At 41.8% G+C, this 13186-nt stretch overlaps 1 protein-coding gene across 3 annotated transcripts in view; it reads left to right on the top strand.

Annotated features, from left to right (window-relative positions):
• PID1 (phosphotyrosine interaction domain containing 1) overlaps positions 1 to 13186 on the top strand; it is a 91189-nt gene that overhangs the window by 15590 nt on the left and 62413 nt on the right. Inside the window, exon 1 of one of the 3 annotated variants that reach the window (XM_055724001.1) lies at positions 1063 to 1321. The exons of the other annotated variants lie outside the window; for them this stretch is intronic. Coding sequence (XP_055579976.1) covers positions 1304 to 1321 — 18 coding nt within the window. The 5' untranslated portion in view covers positions 1063 to 1303. Of the gene's footprint in view, positions 1 to 1062; positions 1322 to 13186 lie in introns of those variants that run through there. 3 annotated transcript variants of the gene reach the window in all.

Raw genomic sequence — 13186 nt, 5'->3', positions numbered from 1 at the left:
TCTGGAATGCCTTCACTTAGAAAAAACTGGAAGGTGCACAAAGGACATCCTTCTGTATCCTTTAATGTTACTCTTCAGCATTTTACAGGCTGCAGATGTGTTGCCAGTGCTCTGCCTCTTCTTTTTTAAAAAAATCATACTGTTTTGTTTCTGTTGACCATTCTTCACTTACCGGAGGAAGTAAGTTGTTTGGACAATGTGTTGGGATTAGCTGTGTATTGAACTACCACAGTAAACAAGTAATTAATTCTCATAAAAATGTACACTGTGCTCTCTGCGTGGATTTTATGGAGTTGTCTGGAAAAGAAAATATTTTTCTGTCTAAAAAGCATTTCCTACCCAGTAACTAGCTGTAAAAGAAACAGCTTGAAAATATTTCCTGGCCAAAGGAAAGGATCAGTACATACTTCTAGTCTGCCATTGTGGTTAACATCACTATGTGTTTTTCTAGCACTTCCTCAATATCTCTCAGTTTTATGTACCTAGTGTTAATAAACGTAGCTACAGAAATAACAATCTATCTGAGCCAACCGGTTTGATCTTTTTTTTTTTTTTTTTTTCCGCTAATGCCGATGCTGGGATTTTGCAAAGGATAATCTGAGGATTCAGGCTTGGCTTTGCTCCTGTTTGAAATCACTATTAAAATACTGATGACTTTGCTGCTGGACCAGGGCCTGAGGGTTGTGCCTTAGATTTTTTCCTTTTTCTTTTTTTTTTCTTTTTTTTTTTTTTTTTAGGAAGAGCTAGATCAGTGGGCAAAATATTGCATTTGTGGAAGGAGATAAGGGGTGGGTAGGTCAGCGTGCTTGCTGTAGCACCATGCATGGCTGTGCAAGCACAAGCTGGAGTTTACTGTGGGGTGTGTTTCAGAGCACAGCCAGTGACAGATGGGTTTTGATGACCGGCTTGTGCCTCTCAAAACAAAAGTGTAGTGTTTATTTCAGCTTCTAAACCAGGTTAGTGAACAACTATCAGCAGTACCGGGTGACCTGCAGCTGTTAGTTTGCAGAGCTTAGGTGGTTTTTATGCTGTTACACCAGTCAGCAAAGGAAAGTTGGGGTTGGCCGTACTGGTATTTCCAGAAAATGAGAGTTCAGAGGTGGCAAACATGTATGTCCTGAGGATTTCTGCTTGGCTTCCCCCTTAATGTAGGGGTTTTGGCGTTGTCTTCTGGCTTGCTGGTTGCAGTTCTCCACGGGCCAGTGCAGGGGCTTTTGACACTTTGCTGACAGTATTTCACTGGCATTGCTCCCTCTTAGCCAGCTGCTCTGCAAGCCTCCCAAGCTACCCGTAACTCAGGAGGATGAATTTATTTCAAATTGTGAGTACCCCTTTCCCTTGGACTTTTCCAGTGTTAGTTGTTTTTATTCCTGCCCCCTCCTAGCCACTGCCCAGCGAAGCTGCGTGGTGTGTGTTCCCTAACCAGCCGCTTCCTGGGCAGCTCTGCAGCGTGGCCGTTTTCTCGGGTGTCCTGACACCAAGGTTTCGTTTTGTTGTTGTATTGTACTGCAGATGCGTGCTTCACTTGTCTGATTTCCTTGCTGCTTTCCGGCAGAGCTGTTTGCCCTCTTTCAAAACATGACCCTCATAGCCGGGGATTTCTGTAGTGCCTCATTGGCTGTAGACGTGCGATTATGGGTGATTTTCTGCCTTAAGTTTTTGCTTTTTTTAGGTTGGCTTTTATCTGCTACTGTCACAGACATCTAAAACTGTGATTCTGAGTGCTCAGAAAACCTGGAGGCAAATGAGAAGATTCCTAAATTTATTCATCCCTTGCACTCTTTCAGCTGTGACAGTTTCTGTACTAACAGATACATTACAGCTTTGGGAGATCAGGGGTGAAAGCAGGAACTGTTAGGGATGGTCACCTCTGTGGTACCACAAGCCAGGCTAGTCAACCCAGTGGTTCCTTGGTAGCTGTGGTCTTTGTCAAAAATACGTTTGAAATGTTTTTGAAGGCTGGGTACAGAGTGAGACCCATAAATAGATCCTGTAAACTTGCTCTCCTGAGCTGCAGAACATCCCTCAGTAGGTCAGGCCTAAAGACCATGAGCTATTTGTGCCGTATATATTTATACGTGAGTTTACTGCAGTGGAATTGTCACAAAACTGTAACTAAAGCAAGCTGGAAATGAAAAAGCCGTGCCAGTTGAAATAATAAAAAGAGGCGGGCATGCCCCTAATAAATGCTGTAGTGTAATTGCTGTAAAAGTGTGCAATGTTTACAATAATAATACAAGTTATATTTACAGTAACAAAGCTCTCATTTCTGCAAAACTTCAGCCATACATGTATTTTTACCTACTGCAAGCAGCCACCGTTGCCCACAGGTCTATGCACGGCACCATCAGTAAGGGTCTGATTTCTCACAGGACGGAGGCCTTGCTAAGTGTTCAGTCTTTCAGTGGACACGTATCTTTTCCAGAATTGAAAACATCTTTTATTCCCTGGGCTGAGCTGGCAGCCGGCACAGAAGGCAGTCTGCTTTATGTTTATCAGTCCAGGGAGAAGTCCAGTGCTTGCAAGCCTATTTCTCATCTGCCAAGAACATCAACAGAAAGTGTAACTATCTTCCACTCTCTCTTTTTTTTTTAATCACTTAAATATGACCATTCAGGGAGGCGTTTAATTCTTTAAATATGGTGAAGAAGGCCTTAGTGAGTTAAGGGTAGAGGGTTTAACCCCGTGATTTCTGAAGCTGTGCTGGTGGCCGGCTGCTGCCGGTGTGTGGTGATGGGTGGGCTGTACTGGGAAGTGCTGCGGGAGCATCCCCCCTGCTGCGGGCCAGCCGTGCCCCCCACGCCCCTGGGTGTGGGGCATGGTGCCGGTGTGCCGGAGCCTTTTTGGGGCGCCTGCTGAGGTTTTACTTGTGGACTGTTTTTTGGGGAAACCCTGGTTTAAACTCTTGCTCTGTGCTGCCATCTATGCAGAGCGTGTTCAGAGAGGATAAGCAACCTGGTCCTGATGCGATTGTTAAGCTATGCTGTTCATTGGAATTAGTCTATATTTAAGCCGTGATGTATGTGTGTAAAAATGAGCCTTGATCATTTCAGGGCTTGGCTGAAACCCTGTGATCCAGGCCTGTAAATAAACCCCTGGCAGTGAGTGAATGCTGAAGGGCTTTAGAAGGGTCTTTTCAAATGATTCTTGTGCCCGTGTGTGGAGAAACGCGGATGTGTAAAAGGTTTCCCTTGTAGCTCAGGAAATGTTAAAAGTCTGTAATGGTGTATTTTAGCATCAGAGTTTCTTAATTATTAGAGTTCTAGCAAGAAAATTTCTTGCATAAATTGTGGCAGCCCATTTAACTAACTGAACGCCAGGTTTATTACTATATGAACTTGATAATTAGTTTGTAATCCGTGCATAGGCATTTCATCCTGGCGGTTTTCTCGCAGAGAATAATTTGCCTTTTATTTGTTGAGGGTGTTTTTTTTGGTGAAAACAGAACTCCCATTCATGATGGGCACAGCAAATGTAGTAAAACACTATCATAGCTGGGATTTGTTGTACACTATGGATTTATGTCAAGAATGTTAATGATTTGTTTATGAATAAGTGAGCCTGTAGTATTGTGAAACAGTATCTGGCAGGGCTGCTGAATGGACATTTTGAGAGCAGAGGATTCTTGAACTGAATAAGCTGTAGATATTTGTGTGTCTCAAACTAGTCATAAGTAGGCTTATGGATTTTTAGACAGAAGTGTTTATTTAATGCATGATCATAGTCTACAGTGCTCATCTGGCATATGTATGGGCCACTTGATAACAAGCAAAGAGGTTGTTAAGTATTTTTTAAGGGCAGTTAAACTCCTTCTAGTGGGCTTTAGTTTAAAAATAAGATTTTCTTCCAGAAAGCAACACAAAACCTTAAGCAGAGCAGTGTGATGTTTGCAGACTCGATGTGGATCAGGAAGATACTCTGGATTTGCAGCGTCTCGCTTGGGTGTAGCACTTAGTTTAGCAGAGCCACCACTCGGGTTTCCCAATGGCATTATCCCTTGGCAGCCAATATGCCAATATGTTTATGGTCTCAGATAGACACCTTCTTCATGAGGGCTTGGGAAGGGTCTACTGCTTTCTTCTGATCCCAGTTTTCTTGGAAGGATACCTGCTGATGGGTAGGAGAGGTGGTTCATTCCCATCAGAATGAGAGTGAATCAGAAGACCAGTATCTCCTGTGTGTTAGTGAGTACTGGTGAGAAGTGAAACACAGTTCCTCAAAAGAGTAATTTGGGAACTAGATTGAACCTCATCCCAGGTAATGTTTCCTTCCTTTGCCTGTTATAATTTGCATGGACAGGGTGTGGAATCTGATCACTGGGGTATCAAATCGACTGATGAACAGCTGATGTCCAGCAGCACAAAGTGAGAGCTCAGTTATATGTGATTTCGTGCTATGTAAAGATAATAAGTTTTCAAAAAAATGATGGCAAGATTTATCATCTCTCCAGCCATCCTTCCTGTACAGAGTTTTATAGCTGGTTAAATGGGTGCAAATGCTTAACCTGAAGAAGAGGTTGTCACTCAAGTGCAAATTGTGCATTTTTAAATGTAGCTGAGCCTCTTGAAAAACTGCAGGTGGAAAATGTTGTGTTTATCACTGTAGCAGGAAGCTTTGCTGTGTGACCTCCTGCACCATGGGCAGCTGGGCCCAAAACCAAGGGACTTCAGAGCTGGATTTGGTAAGTGTCAGAGGCAGTTGGTGGTGTGCATCCAGGCTGCTGTGTGGAGCATGACTAAACTCTGTCTGATAAATTACGGCATTTCTTGAAATAGTGCCTTGTACTTTTTAATGAGCTGGGCTATCAGCTCTGCATCAGTGGATGGTTAAAATGAAGCAAGAATTGCTTTAACATTAAAACTGTGCCTGGAGGACTTCTTTGAGAAATTGCTTATGATTATTAAGTGAATATAATATGGTAAGACAACCTTGCTTCTTTGCTGTGCTTTTTTTTTCATGCTGAGTGCGGTTTTGAAAGTTGAAACATGTACAGATGGAAAGTAATGTTCAAATGGGAAAGGCTTTGGAAGCCATGCAGTGCTCTCTCCCTTTGAACATGAATAGGGAAGAGAGAGGTAAGACACAATTTATTGAGATGCAACTGTTATAGAAGAATTGGATTTCCTCTAAATACAGCTTGATTGTGTGCCAAATGGAAAAGAGGCTGAAGCCAGAGCACTTCATGTGCCAAGCTGGAGAAGAATCTTTTCTAAACCAAGTGGGCTAGGGAAAAATGACCTTCGTATTGCTTGTTCCTTCTGTCATGTCTACACGTGTACAGACAAATAAATGGAAAGATAGCCACCCTTTGTGACAATTGTTGATGAAAGTGAAGCAGCCGTGGGGGGCAGTCGGGCTGCCTACAATCTAACCTGCTATGGGGCAGCAACACCACGGGAGTGTTTATGCAACCCAGGGCAGGTGGCATGGGTTGTCGTAGGTAGTTCTGCCAGGTTACCACTGAGATTTACCCCTGTGTCCCATGTGCGTTATTTCTCCAGTGGTGTGTGTGTTGCTTATGCTGTTTTCTGAATTGTCTGCTGTTTCTTCCCCAGAATCATCTCATCTGAGATGGTATGTCAGCAAATAAATAGCCCACAAGCTGCATGTTACTCCTGTTCTCCAGTATTGCAGCACACATTCAGGGAGGGAGGCAAGGAGGGAAACTGTGGAGCTGATGGCTGATGGACTCATTTATTCTCTAGATAGGTACTTGCGCCCTTTTCCCACTCAGATACATACTGCACCATTAAACACTATTAAATATTGGCAGCTTTGCAGTAAACTGCATTTGTGATTTGTCTACTGTGTAAGCAGAAAAGGCAGTCCCAAATCTGCTTCAGGAAGGGCTTTACTCTGCTGGGTTGGGAATATCAGTGATAGCCACCAGAGTCTGTTAATTTCTGACTATAATGGTGATAAAACATGAAAGTGGAAGTGCTCATGTCGTAAGGCAGGAGTTGGAACTAATCACTTTTCTACAGATGCTACAGGGAAAATAGATTATAACCCTGTTTCATGTGCTGGTTGAAGCTGGTTCCCTTTTGATCTTTATACTAGTGGTGGAGCACTGCGTGGAATATCGTGGTTTTCAAATAATTCCTAACCTTTAATTCTACAAATGAATTATTTTTAAAAATCTGTGTTTAAGCAGATGCACTTGCCACATAGTTTTTTCATGGTGCCACAGTCAGAACCCATGGTCATCCTTTGTGGTTAACTACTGTGTACATTTGCCTGGCTTGACCAACAGAAAATGTAGGTAGTTTTGTGTTCCTGTTTCTGCAGGGAGATGCTGTAGCTCTTCAACCTCTGATTTTTCTGTTGTGCTCGTTGTGGTGTAGGTGACACTGCGACACACGTGATACCCAACCAGTGCTTAAAGACGGGAAAATGCAGAACTTGGAACACTTCAATGATGGTGGTTGCTGGCTTGCACCCAGGAGGGAGCAGGCTTTGTTGCACGATCAAAGGTCTCCTGCACTCATCAGCTGCTCAGAATGGAGCAGACAGATGTTTATCTAGCTGATTGTCTTGTAAAATTGTAAAATTGGCTTGTGCAAATAGCTGTGCATGCAAAACTTGACTGATGTTGTTTTAGAGGCTTTTCTAATGTCATCTGAAAATCTGTTCCAGGCAGAGAACCTGGGATCCAAAACTGAATAAAAATCAGACAAGGATACTTTCTGCTCCTAAAGCCATCTAGGACTGAAAATAGTGTAGTTGGATTAAAGATGGGTATGTCAGTGGGGAACTGGTGGTGATTAATTGACATGGAGTTAAAATTCCTTCTCAAAATCTGTGACTTCAGTTAATGGCTTGCCCAGACTTTCCACTTATGAGGTTATCTGTTTCAAGCTTTGCTTCTGGACTGAAATTACATACTTTCTAAAAAAATGAAAATATTTTAGTTGCGGTGGTCTCCCAAGTAACTTACCAACAGTACAAACATTTTTACAGACTTTCCTTTAAATAAATGGTAACACTTGGAAAGCAAGAAAACAGCCCTCTGTCACCTAGCTCAGCATCAACCCTCAGGAAGAGAAATGGTCATTTTGAGTGTTTGGCTCTGACATCCCAAGTGGAGACCTAAAGGCTAAGCCTTATTTTGTATTGACATGGAACATTTTGTGCTGAATCTTCTTGACTAGTGTGTAGGCAGAGAAGCTTTGCAGGGGGCAGTCTTGAGGATCTCAGCAGCTGTAACGAAAACTCTGATGGAAGTGAGTGGTGATGAGGCAGAAGTCTTGCGTAGCTGTTGTGTTGTTCCCTGTATGCTCTATGGCTTCACCGACAGAAGCTCTCCACTGCGGTTCCCTTCTGATGATGGTGCTCCATTGGAGCAGTTGGCCTTGATGATCCTAGCTCATGGGTTGGTGTTTAATTGCTTGCTAAATGATCCTTGCTTTCCAAAGGTGAGAAACTGCAATAAACACTATAAGCTAGAGAGTTACTTTTCCTAGAAGTATTTGTTGAAGAGGCCAGGAAACTCGACAGATTCACTTGAAAAGTCTTCTGTGAATTCTTCTTCCGTTGCAGAATTGGGGTTGACCCATACAGAAGCAGCACTGGAGATTCATATTGAATCCCTGTGTGCATGCATCCATCTGCCTCGTATTTGCAGTCTGCCTGGTTACTACCATAGCAGTAAATGTTCAGAATTGGGCTTTTATTTTCCCCCTCTTTTTTTTTTTTCCTTTTGGCCAGATTACAGTCACTGAAACCACTTAGTTTGGCTTGGAGATTTTTTGAAAGAACTGTATGGCTATAGCAAATAGCTTGTTTAAGCACAGTTGAGAAGCCACGGGTAGGGCTGCAGCGTGTAGAATTTCAAGTATGAAAAAAGATGAATTATAAGATTGATAACCCTTGTGCTTAGTGGTCAGAATGCAAATAACAAAAGCTGCAGATCTGGGCAGAGAGATGTACTATAAAAAGCATTATCACAAGATTAAGCTGTAGAAGACACATTTTTGCATGGTAATCTGCTGGATTTATTTTGACAATTATCTATTTGTGGTGGTTGTGAATGAAAGTGGAATTTTTAGCAGTCTTGGTATAATGACTGAATTTGTAAAGCTGCTCAAACATTTTGCATCAGAGTTGTGTGGGGTTTTTTTCAGCCAAATACATGACTTTTTTGATTAAAAGAAATATTTGTCTTGAAGCTTTTTTTTCCCAGAGGAGTGACTAATTGGTATTCACAAGGTTCAATACTTTAATATTTTATCGGAGGCCCCTAAATTCTTTCACTCCCTTCTCTTTCAGGGTAAATAATTTAGATTTCAGATGAATCAAGCTTGATAAAAGCCACCTTGTTAACATCTGTAGAATTACAGCTCTATTTGCTTTGAGGGATGCTGGAATAACTACATCAGTAATGCTACTAAGGTAAATTGGATGGGGCAAAGGAAGAAGGCAGTGGGGGAATGCTGGGCAGGCAGTTCATTTATTTTAATTTCACTCGTTCTTTCACTTCTGTTTAACTAGCTGCCCAACACAGGTACACTGGAGACCACGAATGTCATGGGCATTCAGGAGACTTCTATCGTGTTGTATTACAGGAATGTATATTAGATCTGCATCTAGAAAAGCTCTGGGCTTTAACAGCTCAGGCCCTTTTCCCTGGATGTTGACATTCTATATTATTTCATTTCCCATAAGCCTGAATCATATTAAAATACTGTTCACATTAACTGACAGGGTTTGTACCAAGAAACATTTAGTAATAATTAAAAAAACCCCGCCTCTCATTTACACTCCTGTTTCTTCTGCAACTTCATTTCTCAAAGTTGAGCCAAAACTTGCAGATTAAAAATGGTTTGGCTTTTTTCAATGCAAAAATATTTAAGTTGTAGAGTGGCTGAGAATGGATGGTGTTTAAGGTGGTCAGCAATGGGTGGTGGAGGGAAGAAGGCTGAGGCTGTACTGAGGATAAGGATGTTCCTCTTTGTTGCTCTGTGGGATTATTTATTCTGCAGCTGTTTTATGTGTGGAAAACTTGCAAGACATTGTGTAATGAACAGAATTTGGAGCAGACTGGACAAAAGTGAGAGTGTAATTACTGGAAAAAAGAGGATGTAGCTTTCACAACATAAAGGTTGAGTCCTGGTACAGACATGAAGTCTTCCAGTTCTGCTGGCCTTGCTGGAAGGCAACGTTTGGAGAGTTTTGAGCTGTTCTGTTTTCTTTAGTTAAATAATTCAGTATTTTCATCATTTGATGCTCTTCATTTCATTGGCAATGTTGAATTATAAGACTGAAATCGCAATTTAGTTACTACTCTAACAAGCAGTAATAATTGTTCAGGGGTGTGTGTGTAGTAGCACGTGTAAAGCGGCAGGCAGTAAAGGTGAGGGTAGTTCTGTTCCTGTTGAACTTCAGATATGTTTTGTCAATTTCTGTGGAAGCAGGGGTGTTTTTTTCATGGCATATGGGATTCCTAAAGACTGGGATTTGGTTATGAATGAGCACGTGTTTCCAGAATGGAGTTACTTGAGTTTGCTTAATCAGTTGTGGATTCCTCCAGCGTGACGCTGCAGTGCCTGTGTGAGGAGTTAGCTTTGCTTTATTGGTCCCATATGCACTGGCAGATAGTGTAGTAACCATGCCTTGGGGGAGGATAGGGGCATCTGGTTGAATCTCATGGTGCATATATTATTGCTCTTCTGGAGGGATTTGGTTTTGTTTGTTTGTTTGTTTTTTCTTTGTTCTAAGAACTGCAGATATGTATATATGTGTATAATCACTAACATTTTGAATTTTAACACTCGGACGAGGGATAAGTTAAGCTTCTCCAAAATTATCTGAACTTCGCTGACAAGTAAAGAAGAAGAAATTGAGGGTTTTTTTAGAGAAACTGGAGTTTCTGAGCATCTCTGGGTTTGGGTGCTAAATTGCAAGAACTTGGAAGCTTAATTTCCTTTCTTGTCAAGCGCTAAGGACTTGTCCTTTGAAAATCAGAAACATGGAAACATCAGAAAAGATTAATTACTTCTGAAAAACTTTGTAAACACTATGCAGATTTAACCTTTTTGTCTAGAGGATGTGGACGTGAGAGGGCTGTCCTGTGGGTGCCGGAGGGGAGCCCCAGCACAGGGGTGCCCCATCCGCAGCGGCTTTACTTGACTCATTCTGCACTGGGAAAAGCAGAGTTGTTTTGCATCTGGCTGTTTTGGCTTGGCTTAACCAGTAAGGTAGTTGAAGGAGAAACAGGAATGTAAATGAGTTGGTTTGATTTTCTTTTGTAAAGGTTTCTTGGTGCAAATCCTGTCAATTATCCAACTCTAAAGCTTTGCTGAATTAATGAGACACTTTGTAGAAGGGTATTTTTGATTACTTTCTGTACACTCACTTATTCCTGATGTGGGCTCTCTGGTGTGCTGCTGTTATTCATGGCTTTAAGAAGTGTGAAGACCTACTTTGTGAAGTCTCCCTGGGGGTAGGGGTTATGCATTTGTTCTGCAGTGGGACTCAAATTTTGTCTATTTTCTGTATCACCTGCTCAAACGTTTGTATAGCCATAAATCCTGGCAGAGTTCCCCCATGATTCATAATTTGCTGGTGGAGGCGCGAAAGCAGCAATGTTGCAGGAGATGAAATGCCTGTGAGTGTAGTTAGGGCTGGGGAAGTCTCCTTGGGAAAGTGCATGTGATGGGACAGCAGTGCTGGCCGGACCTGGTTCCCCTGGGAATGCTCTGGAGCATGTAGTGATGGTACTCCTGAGGATGTGTGGAGAGGGAAGGCTAAAGCCACCAGGCTTCTTTCTTTGCCCTCTGCAAGGTTGGTTTTTTTTTTTTTTTTTGGGGGGGGGGGGGCGTGGGATGCACTCTGATGGAGGCTTTCCAGAAGGGCTGGAGAAGCTGGTCTGTGCATTTGGAGATGGCTTGTGTCCATGGGAAGTAGGAGGGACCCCCCTCTCAGAGACTCTCAGGAGCGCCAGTCTTAAATCCTGGGGGTGTTTCAGACCTGGAAAAGGCAGTGTTGTAAATCAGCATCAGAGGAGTTAGCGATACAGTGGATGTCTTTAGAGGAAAGAATGGATTCTTATTATCTTAGAGCTGTAAATATAAGAATTAATTAGACCAAAAGCTCATTTGGTTTATATTTAAGCAGTACATGAGCTTTTTTGGCAAGAATTTGTACCCTGTATCTCTGCATAGCATTAGGCACAATGTTACCTCTCGCAAATAATCAGGGCAAATTCCCTGTTTCTAGCAGGCACCTGTGTCATCCAGTTCATATCCCTGTCTCTGAGAATAAGTCTTAGAAAGGCAATATAGAGGTCACTGAACTACATAACTGCTTAACAAGTTAGTGATTTATTGCAAAAAAAGAAGGAGAAGAGTGAGAGAATGAAATGCTCATTTTGAAGGGGCTGTATTGGGGGATGCAGTGGCTGTCTGGCAGGTACTGTATGAGATGGGCTTGCTCCGCCAGGCACAGAGTGAGGAGAAAGAACTTTTTAAAGCATCCTCTGACACAGAAATTATTGGAAAGCCTCCAAGAGCGAATTGAAAAAGCAACAACCGCCTTCATGCTGCAGGATTCCATTGTTTTAATATTGGACCAACTACACCAAATAATACATCTACTGGAAACTCATGTTAGGGGAAAAATATGTTGGAAAGCAGCTAAGGGGTCAGCTCAAAATCAAAGTGAACGAACTTGACATATCTATGCTGCTGCGTGTCCTATTTTCCTATTTTGTTCTTCTTCTTGTTGTCAGCTCGTATTTCTTAATTTATTTCCACTCTTTCTTTTTTTTTTTTTTCCCTAAATCATTTGCCTTGTCTTGGGCTTGTATTTTGACTGCTATTTTTCCTGAAAAATGCTGGGGCTGCTAAACAGCTCTGCTTGCACGGAGAAATTCTGGCATACTAGTATTTTTGAAATTGTAGTCTTGTCTAAAATTGCAGACTTGCACACAGACGCAGTGCTTTTGGGGAGGTACTGCTGCTCTGGTGATGAGACAGTGAACAACAGATAATGGGGATGACTTTATTTTCCTTCAGTGCTGTGTAACGGAGCTGTGCTTCCCAGACTGGCTTTCTTTGCTGGACTTCTGGATGTGGTTTGAAGACCAACATCATCAAGGATGGGATGGAAGAAAAAGGCAAAGTTGTTCCTGCAAGCGTAAATGTTATTTATAATGATTTCATTTAATAACATACACAATACAGCTATCTGTTAATTGGGTTTGGGTGGCATGAGAGCTAATTCAGTCGTGAAAAATTTATTAAAATTTGAGAGTTAACCATGACCGAAAGTTTGGGAAATAGTCATTTATGAGAGCATCTCAGTTGATACATTGGTAGAAGTCATTATGCTTTAGTTCTACTGATATGTAGATGTACTGATATAAAAATTTTCTGATATAGAATATATGCCACGAACATCAAGCATTGGAAACTACAACTCATTTCAAAATACGTTTAACTGTCATCAATGGATAATAAACTGTAAAAGCCCAAACCCAAACAGACTTATTTAGATGTTCACCATCCATCCACATGCTTAATTTCCACTGAAATAATGGACCGGGAATTTAGGTACTGTAATGTAGAGACTGATAAAAGAACTTTTTATGGTAGTGCTGTGACTTACCTCCTCTGCTGATGTTTTAGGGAGGTCTTGTTTTATTTTTGTGGATATGAGTGTCCTGAAATACTGACTTCATCCTACTCTGATGTGGATCTCTATAGTGGGACTTCAGGTTTTGAGCAATTATGGCTAAACTGGGAACTTAGTCTCTGAATATCCTGTATATTCAGATTTGCTTAGGTTGGGGGTTTAGTTTGGCTGAGTGTAGAGAGATGCTAGAGAATCACTCATGAAATTCTCATCTGGCTCTGAAGTTCCCTGCAGTTTGGAGGGTGTTTGTATCTGGGATTGTGTTTTGTTTGGGCAGCGATCCTGCTGATCAGAATCACATAAGCTTGGCAACAGAATGGAGGCATCCAGCCAGAGCAAACTCAAAGTACACAGGGTCTGAGAACAAAACGTTTCACATGAATTAAATTGTGAGGAAACAGAAATTATTTAAACTTGTAAGAAAACAAGGCACTGTGAGCATCGTCACACAGGCAGCTGTGTGATCAGGGCTATTGATAGGGAGTACAAGTTTTATTTATGAAATCTTGATAGTTGTGTGTTTTTAAGAGATATGTCTGATCACCACAGGAAG

This window comes from Falco cherrug, chromosome 11 (assembly GCF_023634085.1).
Source record: "Falco cherrug isolate bFalChe1 chromosome 11, bFalChe1.pri, whole genome shotgun sequence".
Lineage (NCBI taxonomy): Eukaryota > Metazoa > Chordata > Aves > Falconiformes > Falconidae > Falco > Falco cherrug.
This window is presented reverse-complemented; position numbering and strand designations above follow the sequence as displayed.